The sequence below is a fragment of the Brienomyrus brachyistius genome, chromosome 6, assembly GCF_023856365.1.
Source record: "Brienomyrus brachyistius isolate T26 chromosome 6, BBRACH_0.4, whole genome shotgun sequence".
Lineage (NCBI taxonomy): Eukaryota > Metazoa > Chordata > Actinopteri > Osteoglossiformes > Mormyridae > Brienomyrus > Brienomyrus brachyistius.
Genome location: NC_064538.1, coordinates 14,910,063 through 14,923,580, shown reverse-complemented (window position 1 = coordinate 14,923,580; position 13,518 = coordinate 14,910,063). Strand labels below are relative to the sequence as shown.

General features: G+C 45.5%; 1 protein-coding gene across 2 annotated transcripts in view; it reads right to left on the bottom strand.

Annotated features, from left to right (window-relative positions):
* Positions 1–13,518, bottom strand: part of cacna2d2a (calcium channel, voltage-dependent, alpha 2/delta subunit 2a) — a 240,381-nt gene that overhangs the window by 25,063 nt on the left and 201,800 nt on the right. For both annotated transcript variants that reach the window (XM_049017367.1, XM_049017368.1), the window contains exons 11-14: positions 12,146–12,307; positions 9,307–9,417; positions 7,896–7,974; positions 3,481–3,530 (exon numbers count right to left, since the gene is read on the bottom strand). In XM_049017367.1, coding sequence (XP_048873324.1) covers positions 3,481–3,530; positions 7,896–7,974; positions 9,307–9,417; positions 12,146–12,307 — 402 coding nt within the window. The remainder of the gene's footprint in view (positions 1–3,480; positions 3,531–7,895; positions 7,975–9,306; positions 9,418–12,145; positions 12,308–13,518) is intronic.

The following is a 13,518-nucleotide window of genomic DNA, read 5'->3' as shown; positions in this document are numbered from 1 at the left end:
GTTTTATTCATAGCTGGACAAGTGGCGAGCTTACGAGTGTGACCCTTTCTATGATTAGCTTGCTAAAGATTCTGCTTCATACTTGGGAAGATGCTTCTCTCAAATGACAACAGGCAGAAAATTGCATGGGGGGGGGGGGGGGGGGGGGGGGGGGGGGGGGGGTGGCTCCAGCCTCAGGAACAAGAGCCAGTGCAAACATCCATCGTTTGTAAAGACTGGAGCCGCTTCTGTAGCTCAACAAGTAGAGTGCAGACTAACTCTACAGAAGTAACACGTAGACAGTAAGCCTTCCTACCGTAAGATGCTTTGGATAAAAGCAGAGGTAGATAGTTCACATCCAGAAAGTACAAATCTGGACTACAACTTTGGACTATAGCATGTCCGGACAGACAGTTAAAATTATTATGTGAGCAGCGACAGCGCTAGCCGTCACAACAAGCACAAAGCTATCCATGACTATGGTCCCTGTGGCAGCAGATTAAGACTCAGCTGAAAAGCTAGTGGCGGCTTGGTGGGGAGTACGCCTACTGCACAGAGCGAATGGAGTCTCACAGACAGGTAGAGAAGTGCCTGGCAGACTGCGTTATACCACAGATACCTGGCTCTGACTACACCAGCGAGCGCTCCCACTCGGTACAAGACGCTTCCCGTTGGTACATAAAACACTTCACTTGGCTTATTATTTAATAAGCGGATGTGGAGTTCACAATATTCAAATTACTGCTCAAAGGTAACGCGGCACGAGGCAAAGTGATCGGGCTAATGACGGAAGGTGACGCGATGAGCCGCGGGATGACGAATGAGGTGGATGGCTGGGCTGCTGCCGCCGCATGTTTCAGCGCGTGTGCAAATCCCTCGCTGCAGCTACACCTGCTGGCAGGAAATCCATTAAAATAAGTGGCAGATATTAGAATATAATTACGCGGCAACTAACAGAACAGCTGAAAGTCTATGCGGGGAGACTGAATGGTTTCATATTAGCCTGTCACTCTCCCTCCCTTCTCAAATTGCAGTTGGGGCCTAAGAAGACGCAAAAAGGATGTATAAGACTTAGAACAGCCCTTCCTGCACATAGCTCAATCAGTCTCTGAGGATTAAGCCTCTGTTAAGGCAGCGAGTCTCAAAGGGGGATTCCTACTGCCTGCGGCTGGCCGAGCCAGGCAGCCTGCAGAGTCCCCTCACAGCCCCCCTGGCCACTCTTCCTCACGCCCATGCGGGAGCTCCTGCTCTTCCGACCGCTGCTCCTTCTCCATTCCACGTAATCCCTACTTCTCGGGAGAGTCACTACAATAAAGCGGTGGCGACATTTTATGTGTCTTTTTTTTAACAACCTGTCATTTTGCTCTCCCCCCCGCAAGATCGTCCTGTAATCATGTTGAACTCACCAGACTGAACCTGGTGCTTCTCCAGCTCCTTAAGCCCCCCCCGGTTCTCCCTCACTCTGAACATCGCCGCCGAGGCCTGTCTGCTGGAGGAGCCTCCTCTCCAAGAGTTTCTCTTAAGGGCATTCCAATTTCCGCTTGCGTGGCCCTAGAGCCCTGTTCTCCTGTGTTACCTAAACGAACACACCCCATGGTGGCCCAAGCTCTTTACTTAAAAAGCACCGGCAAACACACAACACCTCAACACAACAGAATAGTGGTGATCAAATTGTGGGCACGCTTGGTGATTGGAATGTTGCTGGTTCGAATCCCTGACCAGCAAGGTACGTTGGGCAAGGTCACAGCTGCCCATTGCTAGGTCACGTAGCTTAAATGCAGAGGACACATTTCATTGTCGTCAACAACGGTGATTAATCACTTTCGCATTCAACAAGTGTGTCAGTGTTGTACTCATCTACCAGCTCACATCCATAATTATCAAAATGCATCCTAAACTAGGAAAAACAACGTGAAGTATAAACAAACATGGCTGCAGTGGCCGCAGCATGAAGCTAAGGCATGCGACATGCGCACTGGAACGGGGCAGATCGAGACGTGGCCAAGGTGAAGTACTCAGCAGCTTTACGGCGACCCCAGGCTCTTACTAATGCAGCGACCTGCAGGGGACTAAAACTGAGATGGATAATGTGCCGGGTCACTTAACGCCCTCTGCCCACCACCCCCCGCCCTCCCAGATCCACAGGCACTGTGCCACCAAAGAGGATTAATCCCTACCAGCTAAATTAGCCAGGCGACAGCCGCCCGCACACAGTGGCATGCGGTATTAGGAGTTAAATACGCGCGTGAGTGTTTCAGCAGGGCTCAAGAGCGGCTTGATGGCGCATGCTGGCAGAAAATGGCCACGTGGCCCCCAGAGGGCCACTCTGTTTGATCAGGTCAGGCGTTGGGGACACTGTCCCATAGCCCTCAGAGTGAAAAACGCAGCTATGCCAGGCTGAGGGTATATCACTCCCCAGCAGTTTTTGTGAAACAGGTCTGGCTCTGCTTGAAGGGGAGACACTTTAGAAACACGGACCGGTAATGAAACATGCCCGCGCCCCCCCGGCTCCATCAGTGCTATTCCCTACCCCCAATTCTTACGTGTCACACCCACACGTACACACACATGTGCCGGAGGGCCCTTGGGCAGCAGCGCGGCAGAGCTAAGGAACCAGTGAATTTTATTAACCTCTGCTCCGGCCTGCTGCTTGCAGGGACAATGGACATTTAATTGACTCCCCTGTCAGGAGGCACAGAACAGTCCTCGACCAGAGATGGGGGGGTGGCGCTCTTTGAGCCCCCGTGCCTGCTGGACGTTCCAGGGCGGGAGGCCTAGGTGAACGGTCCATTTCCAGTGCGTGCTTGCGGTTTGGCAGAACTGGGCCGCGTGCGGCTGATGGGAGAGAATGGGGGAGGTCATTAAATCTGGCCAGTGTCCACCCTTGCTCCGACGCCCCCCACCCCCCAGGTAACCTGTGTTCTAAGCTGCTCTTCAAAAGTCACTCTGCTGGTAATTGCAGGGAGGGCCTGTAGAGTACAGAGAGCGGTTCAAAAGTGATTAGAGAGCAGTGGAGAGAAAAGGGGAGAAGCTGAATTAATTAGCCGCTTGTTTTGCCGGCTCCCTTCCAGTTCTCTCTTGCCTACTCTCCTCTACCTGTGTGGCTGTGGAGAAATCAGGACACACTCGATGTGGAGGACTGCGCTTTACCTAACAATGGCTAATTATGCAACCCCACAGTTGGCTCTGATTGTGTTTGGTACATGCCATAAAACAAAGCACCAAGAAAGAACACAGTGCCGCAAGATACCATAGCATATCACGGGGGTGTTTCGGACCACACATGTAAGAGCACATGTGTCAGAGGATACTGCCAAGAAAAAGCTATCTGTCTTATAGGGAGAGTGAGAGTCCATAGGGATGAATCCTTTAGCCCCTGTTGTCTCTGTGGATTGCAGGGAGCATCTCACAGGGCAGGTGACTGACGGCCTGGCCCGCCCCCCCCCCCCCCAAGATCTGCCTGAAAAGCAAAAAGCAGGACCAGCCATAGATGACACTGACCTGTGTGTTAATCCTGATGGCACCGATGGATGGGATCTCAAAGTAGTAGCCTACAAAACAGAGGCAGACGAATCAATATGGAGGAAGTGAAAACACAGCATCGTAAGCCTCCCGTTCTGGAAGGTTCCAGGAGCGCGCTGCTGGTGAAGTTTTACAGAGAAGAAACTTTAAGAATGATTCAAGAAGCAGTTCACCTTTACTAATCTAGTAAGAGAACAAATAAAACTATTAACTGCTATAAAATTGATGGAACCATATAAATAAAATTCACACAACCAATACAGTCATTATACAAGGTCTTGGTTTTGCAGCAAGAAGCATATGCACAGTATTGCAGACACAAGGATAAGGAGGCCGGCCTGCCTGTAGAAAGACGTCCCCTTAGTTAAGGAAAGAGAACCAATCTGCTTCCTGAAAGGCTCTGCACCTCACCCACACCACTGGGCCCTGGGAGTTGGACAGGGAAGCTCTCAGCGGCCCGCAGAGGCCACCTGCCTCCTCCACCAGGAATCGGGTGTAGGAGGGCGTGGCCTCGTCATCTAGCAGAGGAACCCAGTGGACTTGTATTTGTGTTTGCCCCGCCCCCCCAACAATCAGAAGGTGAAATGGCAGACACCGGTCCATTGTTCAGTTGCCGTTGTGCTTTGTTTCAGAAGGTCAGTGCTGTTTTAAGACAAACAGAATGGTGATACGGAAGAAAAAATACCTGGCAGAGGTAGATAAGCGAAGGGAACAGTGTTTTAGATCGGTGTGTTAGGGTAGGGAGGCTTTAGACACTCCGCCCCTCCGCCCCCCCCCCCCCCCCCCCCCCCACACACACACGCAGAAGGGCACAGTGAGGACAGCAGCGTTTGAGGCTCATGATTCATGCCTGACCTCTGTGTCCCTCACCCTCATTTGTTTATTTATATGTACGCGATGCCGCTTGGCAAGCGTGTGTGTGCACGTCCGCCAATTGTTCAGTTTACTTAAAACAATTGGACTGGCTCTGTGAGAAGCGGACTCACTTCGGTCAACATCTACAGCTCCAGAGAGAGGGCTGTTTACACGACGAGTGTCCACCTGCAGAAACCATCCTGAGAATGTAAAGAGGGGGCAAGCTAGCATTCAAATGATCAAATGATACTTTCACAGGGCTGTACTTGCTACATTCCCACAGACAGATGCTCATACAAGTAACACAAAGCTAAACAAAACGGAGACGCCGAACCCAGGCATCCGACTCGGCAAATAAATCAATCAGAAAACAATAATAATGCAACAATAAACTTTTTTTCTGTTGCCAATGCAAGGTTGAGTGAGGTATTTTTTGGTGCGATGGACCGAGAGTTTGAAGAAAGTAAATGACTGGCTGTTCAGCTAAAAGCTACCTTAAAAAAAAAAAACCTCTTCTTAACCGTGACCTGACCTGCCAACACCCTGCACGGCGCAAAGCGAGCCCCGGTTCACCTCTTTCTGATTGCTTTAACACGTCCATGAATGCCTACGGCCTGCGACGTCCAAGCACTTTCTGAAGGAGCTCTCAGCTTCTTCCTTTCATGTTTTCATGTTTTCACCTGAAACCGCAGCAAAGCCTGAGTTCACGAATGTCAAGGTGCTGCCTTCCATCACGGGCGAAGGGAACCAAAGGGACAGATAAAAATGGACCTGCAGCCAGATACAAACCAGATAAAGTCAGATTCATCCAGATTGATCTTGTCACCACGCCGATGACCGGTGATCATGACTGTATTTTTGCCCACAGTGTAGCAGTAACGAGATCTAGAGGAAGGCAAGTCCAGCCATGCTATGGGGCAGTATCTGTCACTGAGGACGCATCGATGACGATTTATGGGTTCATATCAACACACGGAAGGAGCAGCTGCATCTCACCACCGTGTCGCACACCGTCATTTATGGTAGCTTATGACACTGACGGCCGCCCCGCAACGCCAATAATGTCTCTGAGCCCATTTTCACACAATATTTGTAAAAAGCAATTCAGTATTTTGCCCCATGACCTAGAAGCGATTTTCTCAGCCATATTTTGCGTGCTTTGGGAAATGATCACTCACTTGGTTAAACATGAATAATATACTTTGCTGCACATTCATTTCGGTATCTGTTTTTTTTCTGAAACCTATTTACCCTGAAAGTAAGATACGGTGTAACCAATTGCCTGGAAATTATAATAGTTTGTTTGCTTAATAGAAATGCTCATACTTCATTTCATGATGTCATAAAGTATCTTTATGCTTTACGTTTTATTTTAGCTGGGTTTTATGCTGAAACAGAAGCCCCTCTTTGTGTCTTTGGAGCTGTATCTGAGTGTGGACCGGGGGTTAAGTGGGGGGTGGGGGCCTTGTTACTAAGACAGTCTTGGCCGAAGGGGAGAACTCGAGAGCATGCCCAGTGCTGAGCTCTCTATCATTCAGGCAGGGGCCATAAATCTGACTTGCATGGTCGGCCTGCTTCTGAAGGCGAGACAAAAAGCCAGAGAGTTCTTTTCTGTCCTAGGGGTGCAGCGGGGCCCCTTCCTGGGACTCTGACAGGACAATCCATCGGGTAATCTTTCAGGTCTGGCTGGGCACGTCAGGCCGGGGTAGGCACTTGGGCAGTGGCTGGGACTAGGGTCACAGCTGGGGTGAGGGCGATGCAGTGTGAGATTCAGCCAGCAGGCAAGTTGAGCTCTTCCACTGCCACCAGGAACCGAGCCGTGCCCGACCCATACCACAAAATGATGGTTTCCCATTGTAAAGTATGCGAGATACACCCCAGCCATACCTGCGGTGATATCGCAGGGCTGAAAGCGTGACCAAACTGAGCTGGTTGCGTCACCGTCATCTGACCGGACGAAATACACGGAGATATCAGTGACCTGCATCAATAAGCGGCATATTCTATATATTCTTAATTATTAGTAGTTTCATACGTCGCAATGTATTAATGCATTTTTATAACTCAGAACATGAAAATTTCCAACCTGGTACTTAACGAAGTATTATAGAACAGCTGAATGGAATGGATGCGTAATACAAATTTAGGCAAGCAAATGCTAACATAAGACAGTGATTCTCACCGATGTGCTAGTGGAAATTACCACACTGCAAAAAAAAATGAAAAACTAAATTTGCATAGGGTGGACAGTATATATGCATCTCTTCGGTTTTACACCACCGTTGTTCTCCAACCCGTGTAATGTCAACAAGACTCACTCCACACTTACATACCGGACTGTAAGAGGCCAGACCCAAGTTATAACTACAAGGAGTAAAATAAGAAAATAGCTGATATCAGAGAAGGGTGGAGGATGGTCCTTTATGTCCTTCTGCGTGTTACTGGCATGTGTTTAGAATAAAGAGTACGAAATTTTTAAAAAGCACAGCAGTAAATCCATTGAGGAAAAATGTTCAAATTTCGTACGTTTTTTGTGGGCATGCAAATGCCATTTAGTCCCAAGGTAATTACCACAGCAGTAAACAGTGCAGACATATAATCCAGGGTTGGGGCCAGCGTTGGTAAGTATGAAAGATGCCTCAGTTATCACAAGAAAAACACTGTTTGCTGCTGTAATTAATTACAATTTCTGTGGAAGCACTTGGCTTCATTTTCAATTAATTAATTAGTAGTTTTGTAAGTGTTGCTGTTGTTCAGTAATGAAGAATTGTGCTTGGGGGAGATTCTGAAAGAAAACAGTTACAAAAATATATATTTATAAATAAAAAACAAAATCACGCAGAAGGAAACGGCGTCTGAGCCAGGGACAGTAACCCAACAATGAAGGGTGATGGGAGGGCAGGCAGAGCCCTTGGGTTTAACGCTGAAGCAGCACCAGGTGGAAGCCGCTCCATGGCAGCACACAGGAGCAAAAGACAATAAACAGAGAGGCGGAGCTTTCAGAACTGTTAAGTCATGGCAAATGGAGAGTCAATATAGAATCTGTTACTACAGAAGCATGTAGATAGCAAGGAATTTACGATAAAGTTATAAAATCTACGAGATGGAGGTAGGGAAATGGGACATCTTGTGGATAGGCAAAGTCAGGTAACAAGCCCGTCATTCACAATTATTGAGGTAATAAGAAGACGTTCTCTTTTCTTTCCCTGTTCTGCCAGCTAGACGATGGCACTCCTCCCTAAACAGACATCTACTATCCATGTTTCACTACCTTGATTACGTCCCTCTTCCTTCCTGCGATCCCCTCTCACCTGGATCTGTTCAACACCCTGAGGGCACCAAGTCTCACAAAAACGGCTAAGAATTTTCAGACTATGCCTGAGGTGTCTGTTGGGGGGGTAACAGTGGGCTGACACGGAGAACATGTTGTGTTCAAATTTTACAGAGTACCTACTGAAACCTACAGGAGATAATATTAGCTGAATAAGACACATCTGGCACAAAAGCACACAGTGTAGGACACGCCGACAGCCACCCACCTTTGTTGGCGCAAGCAATCCACTGCAGGGGGGTGACATCATAGTTATGCTGGCCCACGGAGAATGTAAACACCCGTACCTTAGGAAAGAGGGAGAGAGAGAGTGGCAAAGTCCAGTATTCCTCATCTTTCTGCCCCAACCACACATTCCTGATCATTTCATTCTGAAAACTGCCTCCACCTACAGGTGGTCGCCCCACAGAAACCAATTCACACACTTCACTCAGTAGCAGCACATTAAAATCTATATAAAAAAGCTGTTTTATGGACAACGTCCATGCAACTTTATAAGCTATGCAGAGAAAAATAGAGGGAGGAGATGTTCTTGAGCCAAATTGTGACCAAGCATCAACACTGACAGGTTTCAAGACCTAAAAAGATTACTTTTGCAATGATAATACAAGTGACTATTTCGACAGAAAAGCATGCAGTATTTATTTCGAAAAGATGGTTAGCAATGCTTTTTATATTGTTGAAAGTTTAAGCTCCTGGTATTTCTGAAAAATGACACCACGGCTGTCTATAAATTCCTGACATCACGAGTTGTGTGGCGTGATTACTAAATTACTGTTGTGACAAACACGAAAAAAAAATAATAATTTGAACAAAAATATGCAAGGCCTTTCTAAGTTTAGCGAATTTCTGTTTTTGAGTATCAATATTTACATTTGCATGACATGAATTTTGAGAGAAATACTGCTACATAATGCTCTATGCACTGAATAGTTGTCAATTGAATAATATTCCTCTTTGTGAAAAACAGTACAAGGGCCCCTTAATTGCTCCCGCAGGAGCACATGTCCACTTATGACAGACATCATGGGTGGTGACAACGCAGCGCTGGTAAGGGTTCTGCCCTCTGCAACGTCCTATTCATCAGTTCAATTCCTGTTTCATTCATTATCATTCCTTAGAGAAATGGGTCAAAACAATGATGGAAAGAAAACAATGAATTTTTATAAACAACTGGGGGGAGGGGGGGAATCACAGCTCACAACACTGGACAACTGTGTGCAAGAGGATAAGTAGCAATGAGAATGGGAAAGGCAGGAACAGCAGTCAGTGAAGACGAAAGGGAAATCCAGCTGTGTTCTGGAGGCTGGTGATTGGCAGGGACTTTGTCAGTAGAATAGAGCTGTTAAGCCAGACAACAGATATTCAGATTTCAAGATCAGGGGAAAACTAAGAAAGGCGTATGAATCAGGAATGGGTCAGCAACAGGAAAACAGAAAAGCACTCAAAAACAGACATCAAAGTAAAGAAAGACACATACAGTATCGACTGGGAGGAAACGATTACGAAGACCACTTATGCTGGGCAGAACAGAAGCTCTGACCAGCAATTAATTGTTTTCACATTTTGGGGAAAAAACACAGTGACAAGTCGTCCACCGATGAGTAAAGCAAACCCACTGTCTTGTTTGGCCAGTTGTACTTTTCGAAGATGTCCTGTGCTCTGTCCTCTCCACCGTCCGTGAACATCATGATCATCTTGTTGCAGTTGGCTCGAGGGAGGTTGCTGTCCTGTGTCAAGGACAAAGCAAGACGATGAAATGGAAGAGAAAGAACATCCAACAGCAGCAGATTGGGTGAAGGAGGAAGTAGACTGTAGATACTGTTTTCAGTTACTATGTCAGGCCCAAGAGATAAATTTGCTTAATTATATTATATTACTAGGGCCCCATTTCCATAAAAATAGATAATTTAATCGAAACTTCACATTGGAGGCCAAATGTAATTAAAACTACATGATGACATCAGTCCACCAATCACAATAGATGTAGACATGTAGCCCAATTAATTGAGTCGAATAGTATAGTCTCTCTGTGTTTGGCTCAAAAGGCATGTTGCATGGTTTATTTACTATACCCTAATTACAGGGTCTCGGGCCTGATTGATTGTAGAGAGTGAACAGGAAGCGAATGGTCAAAAGGAAGTTTGTCCATCTGGAATGCAATAAAAAATCACCTGACCATGACTCTCATACGAACACATTATCAAAGTCCCTGATGAGCAAAGATTACCCTACAGTACCGAACAAGGCACCAAATGTAACCTGTGTAAAAAGCAGAGGTGTTCATTAAAAGTGATTTAACTTTCCCTGCCCCATTTCACAGTGACAAGATTTAACGTTGAAATTAGCAGCCATGATTAATGCATTTGTGTTAGTCTGCAGCTTAGAAACGTGGGTGTGCAGTTATACGGAGTGTGTGAAAATCCCAGATCACCAAATGATGGGGACTGACCGTTACAGACCGCTGACTATGTCCCATGGATCGCTCCCTTAATTATTGCTTTCTGGTCTCCTGCAGTCGCTTCACTTTCATTTGGACTGAGTTAGTTTGACAAGAGCATTGATATGCAGGCTTGTGTCGTGTCACCCTGACACGATTCTAACAAAGATAAATAATATCATTACAGATTTTTTATTATGGTTCTGCCACCAATTATGTAATCCAACTGCTCTGGATACAGATTAAAATGCCTTTTTTTCCTCCGGCAGCCTTACGCTGTTTGCCGGATTGATAGGTTACCCACTGGCTTATATTACCCTAGGGAGACATCACTGCTTCTCAGTAGCTATCTAACCCAGTACAACTGTTACTCATATGCAGAAGAGAAAAACACGATACGTTTACTGCTACATGACACCGACTAATAAAGTTGCATAAAACCAAAACTAAAAAAAATCTTTAAAAGAAACACATTTTGAAAGCTAAGCAGATTCAATTAAATTAGCCTCACTTCTATCTTATTTACTGTATAGTATCACTAGTAACTGTGTAGGATACATTTGTTTTTAGCTGTAACTATAATAGGTGTCTGTCATTCTGTGGCAGTCAGATACATTTTTCATCTCGATAGACTTCTACGTATCACTTAGAGAAAAAAGTTTGTCAGTTAAATTTGAGTTAAGTATACCTGTGCCCCGTTCCATTGCAACAAGCCTTAAATGCTGAAAATGAGCAGACACTAGAAAGGCGTAGGGGCAGAATTGATAAGTTAAACCCCTGAATCATAAGCATGACCTCCAAGCAGAAACTTGCAGAAGAAAACGATATATTTGTCTATGAAGTGGACCGCTGCATGGCCCATACAGGTACTGATGAAGACTGTGGTTTCTCTCCACCCTGCTCAAGCACGGACCACTTTCAGTTTTTAGACATCAAAGTGATTGAAACACCTCGTAAAGGTTGCGAGATAAGTTAATAGGGGCTTTGTGAAGACCTCCAGAGGCAACGGTGAAAATAGACTGTTTACGGCTTTTTTTAACTCAAGATCCTCTACGGGGAAAAAGGGCCAGAGTCGGCACCTTCAAAGGAGCCTCTTAGCCATAACAAAATATAGCCATAACAAAGCCTAACCACAAATCACACTTTATTTTAATTTAAACTAAAAATATTATGACTGCGATGAAACAGATTCACACTTGGGAGGCGCGGGGAGTTACAGGTGTTTCATGGGGAACTTAAATAACAATGTTTTACAAAGGAAGACTAAAAAGAGCAAAACAAAACGACAGCTGGAGAGCATTTTGTAAGGCATGGCGGGGGGTTAAAAGTGGGCCAGCCGGGCCTTTTGTGCGGAGGCAGTGCACATTCAGCCCAGCCGCAATTAACTCCTTTCAATATAAATGGAAATAAAAAATCCCAAGAGGAGAAAATAAAAAAAAATCACAGGATAGCAGAGGCTTGTGGGTGTTTCCAATTCAAACATTAATCGCTTTCTCAGAAAGTGTGTGCGTGTGGTTTTTTAAAGCAGCGATATTGTCTCGGGATAATTTGCGCACGTGACTGAACTGAGACACGCTGGGGGTGTCGAAAGGCGGTTGCTGTGCTGACTTCCACATGCGGAGTATGTGCTGTTGCAGGATGCTTTCCTTAAACTGCTGTACTGTGAGCAATATGCCCGTTAATTGAATATTTGACCATGCAATCACATACATGTCCATCTAAGGTTACTTTCCATTCGCGCAAATGAAAACATGAAAAAAATTATGGAGATTGCACCACATAATCTCAAAGCGTTAATCCAATAAGCCTATCGTGGTGCATAATATTTTTCATTAAAGAAAAAAAACACAAAGATCCAGACGACCCACGGTACCTGGAGAAGAGGCCAAAACCAAGATCTGTTCTGAGCAGCCAGACTAATTTATATACCCAAAAACAACCTCTTCATACAAGTAATCAGCTGAAAATAATATGCAATTTATACAACAATTATACCAAAAAAAGTCAAGGTGACCTACATTGAGCAGCTGCTGGAAGGCGAAGTGGAAGCCAGATTTGTAGTCGGTGGTGCCTTTAGCTGACATATGCTGGACGGCCTCCTTGAAGATCTTTTTGTTGCGAATGTTGGCCTGGACCAAGTTCCTGAAGCAGGGCACCACCGCCTCAGCCTTCTCATTGAACTAAGACACCCGGTCGGGGGGGGAAAGAGCAGACAATGCAGCAAGAGTCACAAAACCATAACCTCCAATGTATGTTACAAAGAGCCAGTTTTATCTGCTTTAAAATAGATTGCACCTTTACTCCATTAACCCAAATTAGACGTCACACGACCAAATTCTGAACACTGATGCCACTAATGACACATTATATTTATATTTTTACCTTAATTATGCTCCACTGTTGATTTTTCACTGACTGTCGTTGCACTAATTGGTTTAAACTTGTGTTTTATCGCCTATGTATGTCCCTCTACATAAAAGCATCTGCCAACAGATTACAATAAAAATGTAAAAGCTTTGTGTGTCACCCCAGCTCTCTGATTGATATCATAGCTGGTACTTTGATGAAGCTTGCAAATAAAATGCTAATTTAAACAAACATAAAATATTTAGGTATGCCACCACACAAAGACCTTCCACTTACTGTAACTGAATCTAGGGCACGACTGACCTCAGCGTGCCCCAAGTCTGCCACTCAACGGTAAACCCTCCACAGAGGTCAAATGAATTGTTTTGAGCGAGCGGTTAAAGGTACGGAAGTGTGCGGCTCCTGCGCTCCTCATTAACCAATGGGCAGAGAGGACCACATGGAGACATCTGTCTCTGTGAAGGAAGGCGTAACTGTGATGGAGCACCACAGACAGCAGGGCCTCGAGCCTTGACCCCAAATGTAGGAGATGCAGGTGGATGGGGAGAGTTCAGCCAGAGGGACAATTCCTCTGTCACCCCCAAGCATCATGGAGGCAGCTGTCCGTACCTCATTGGCATGCCGGTAGGATCCTTGGTAATTACAGGCTCCATGCAAAAGACAGGTGCCTTGGAATTGTTTCAAGATACATGTGAACAGATTTAAACGCAAGTGTAACATGAACAGTGTCACAAGATTTTGCTGCTTTTGAATTCCAAGTGGTATCTTTGGCAATGTTAGCTTTTTGACTGTTTCTCCTGCTTGAAGGTCATTTACTATTATTTGACATTTCGTAGACAGAATAATAGACCAATCATTTAGAAATTTACCATGTGAAAAGTTGACATTTGTCCATAACATACAATTCTTTGTCACATTTCTTTGGTCTTTTTTGCATCTGCAGAGACGTTGGTTTGCCAAAATTTTCTATTACGAAGTTCGACTCACACTGCAACATTTCCTGTACCCCCAGAAGGCAGGCCCA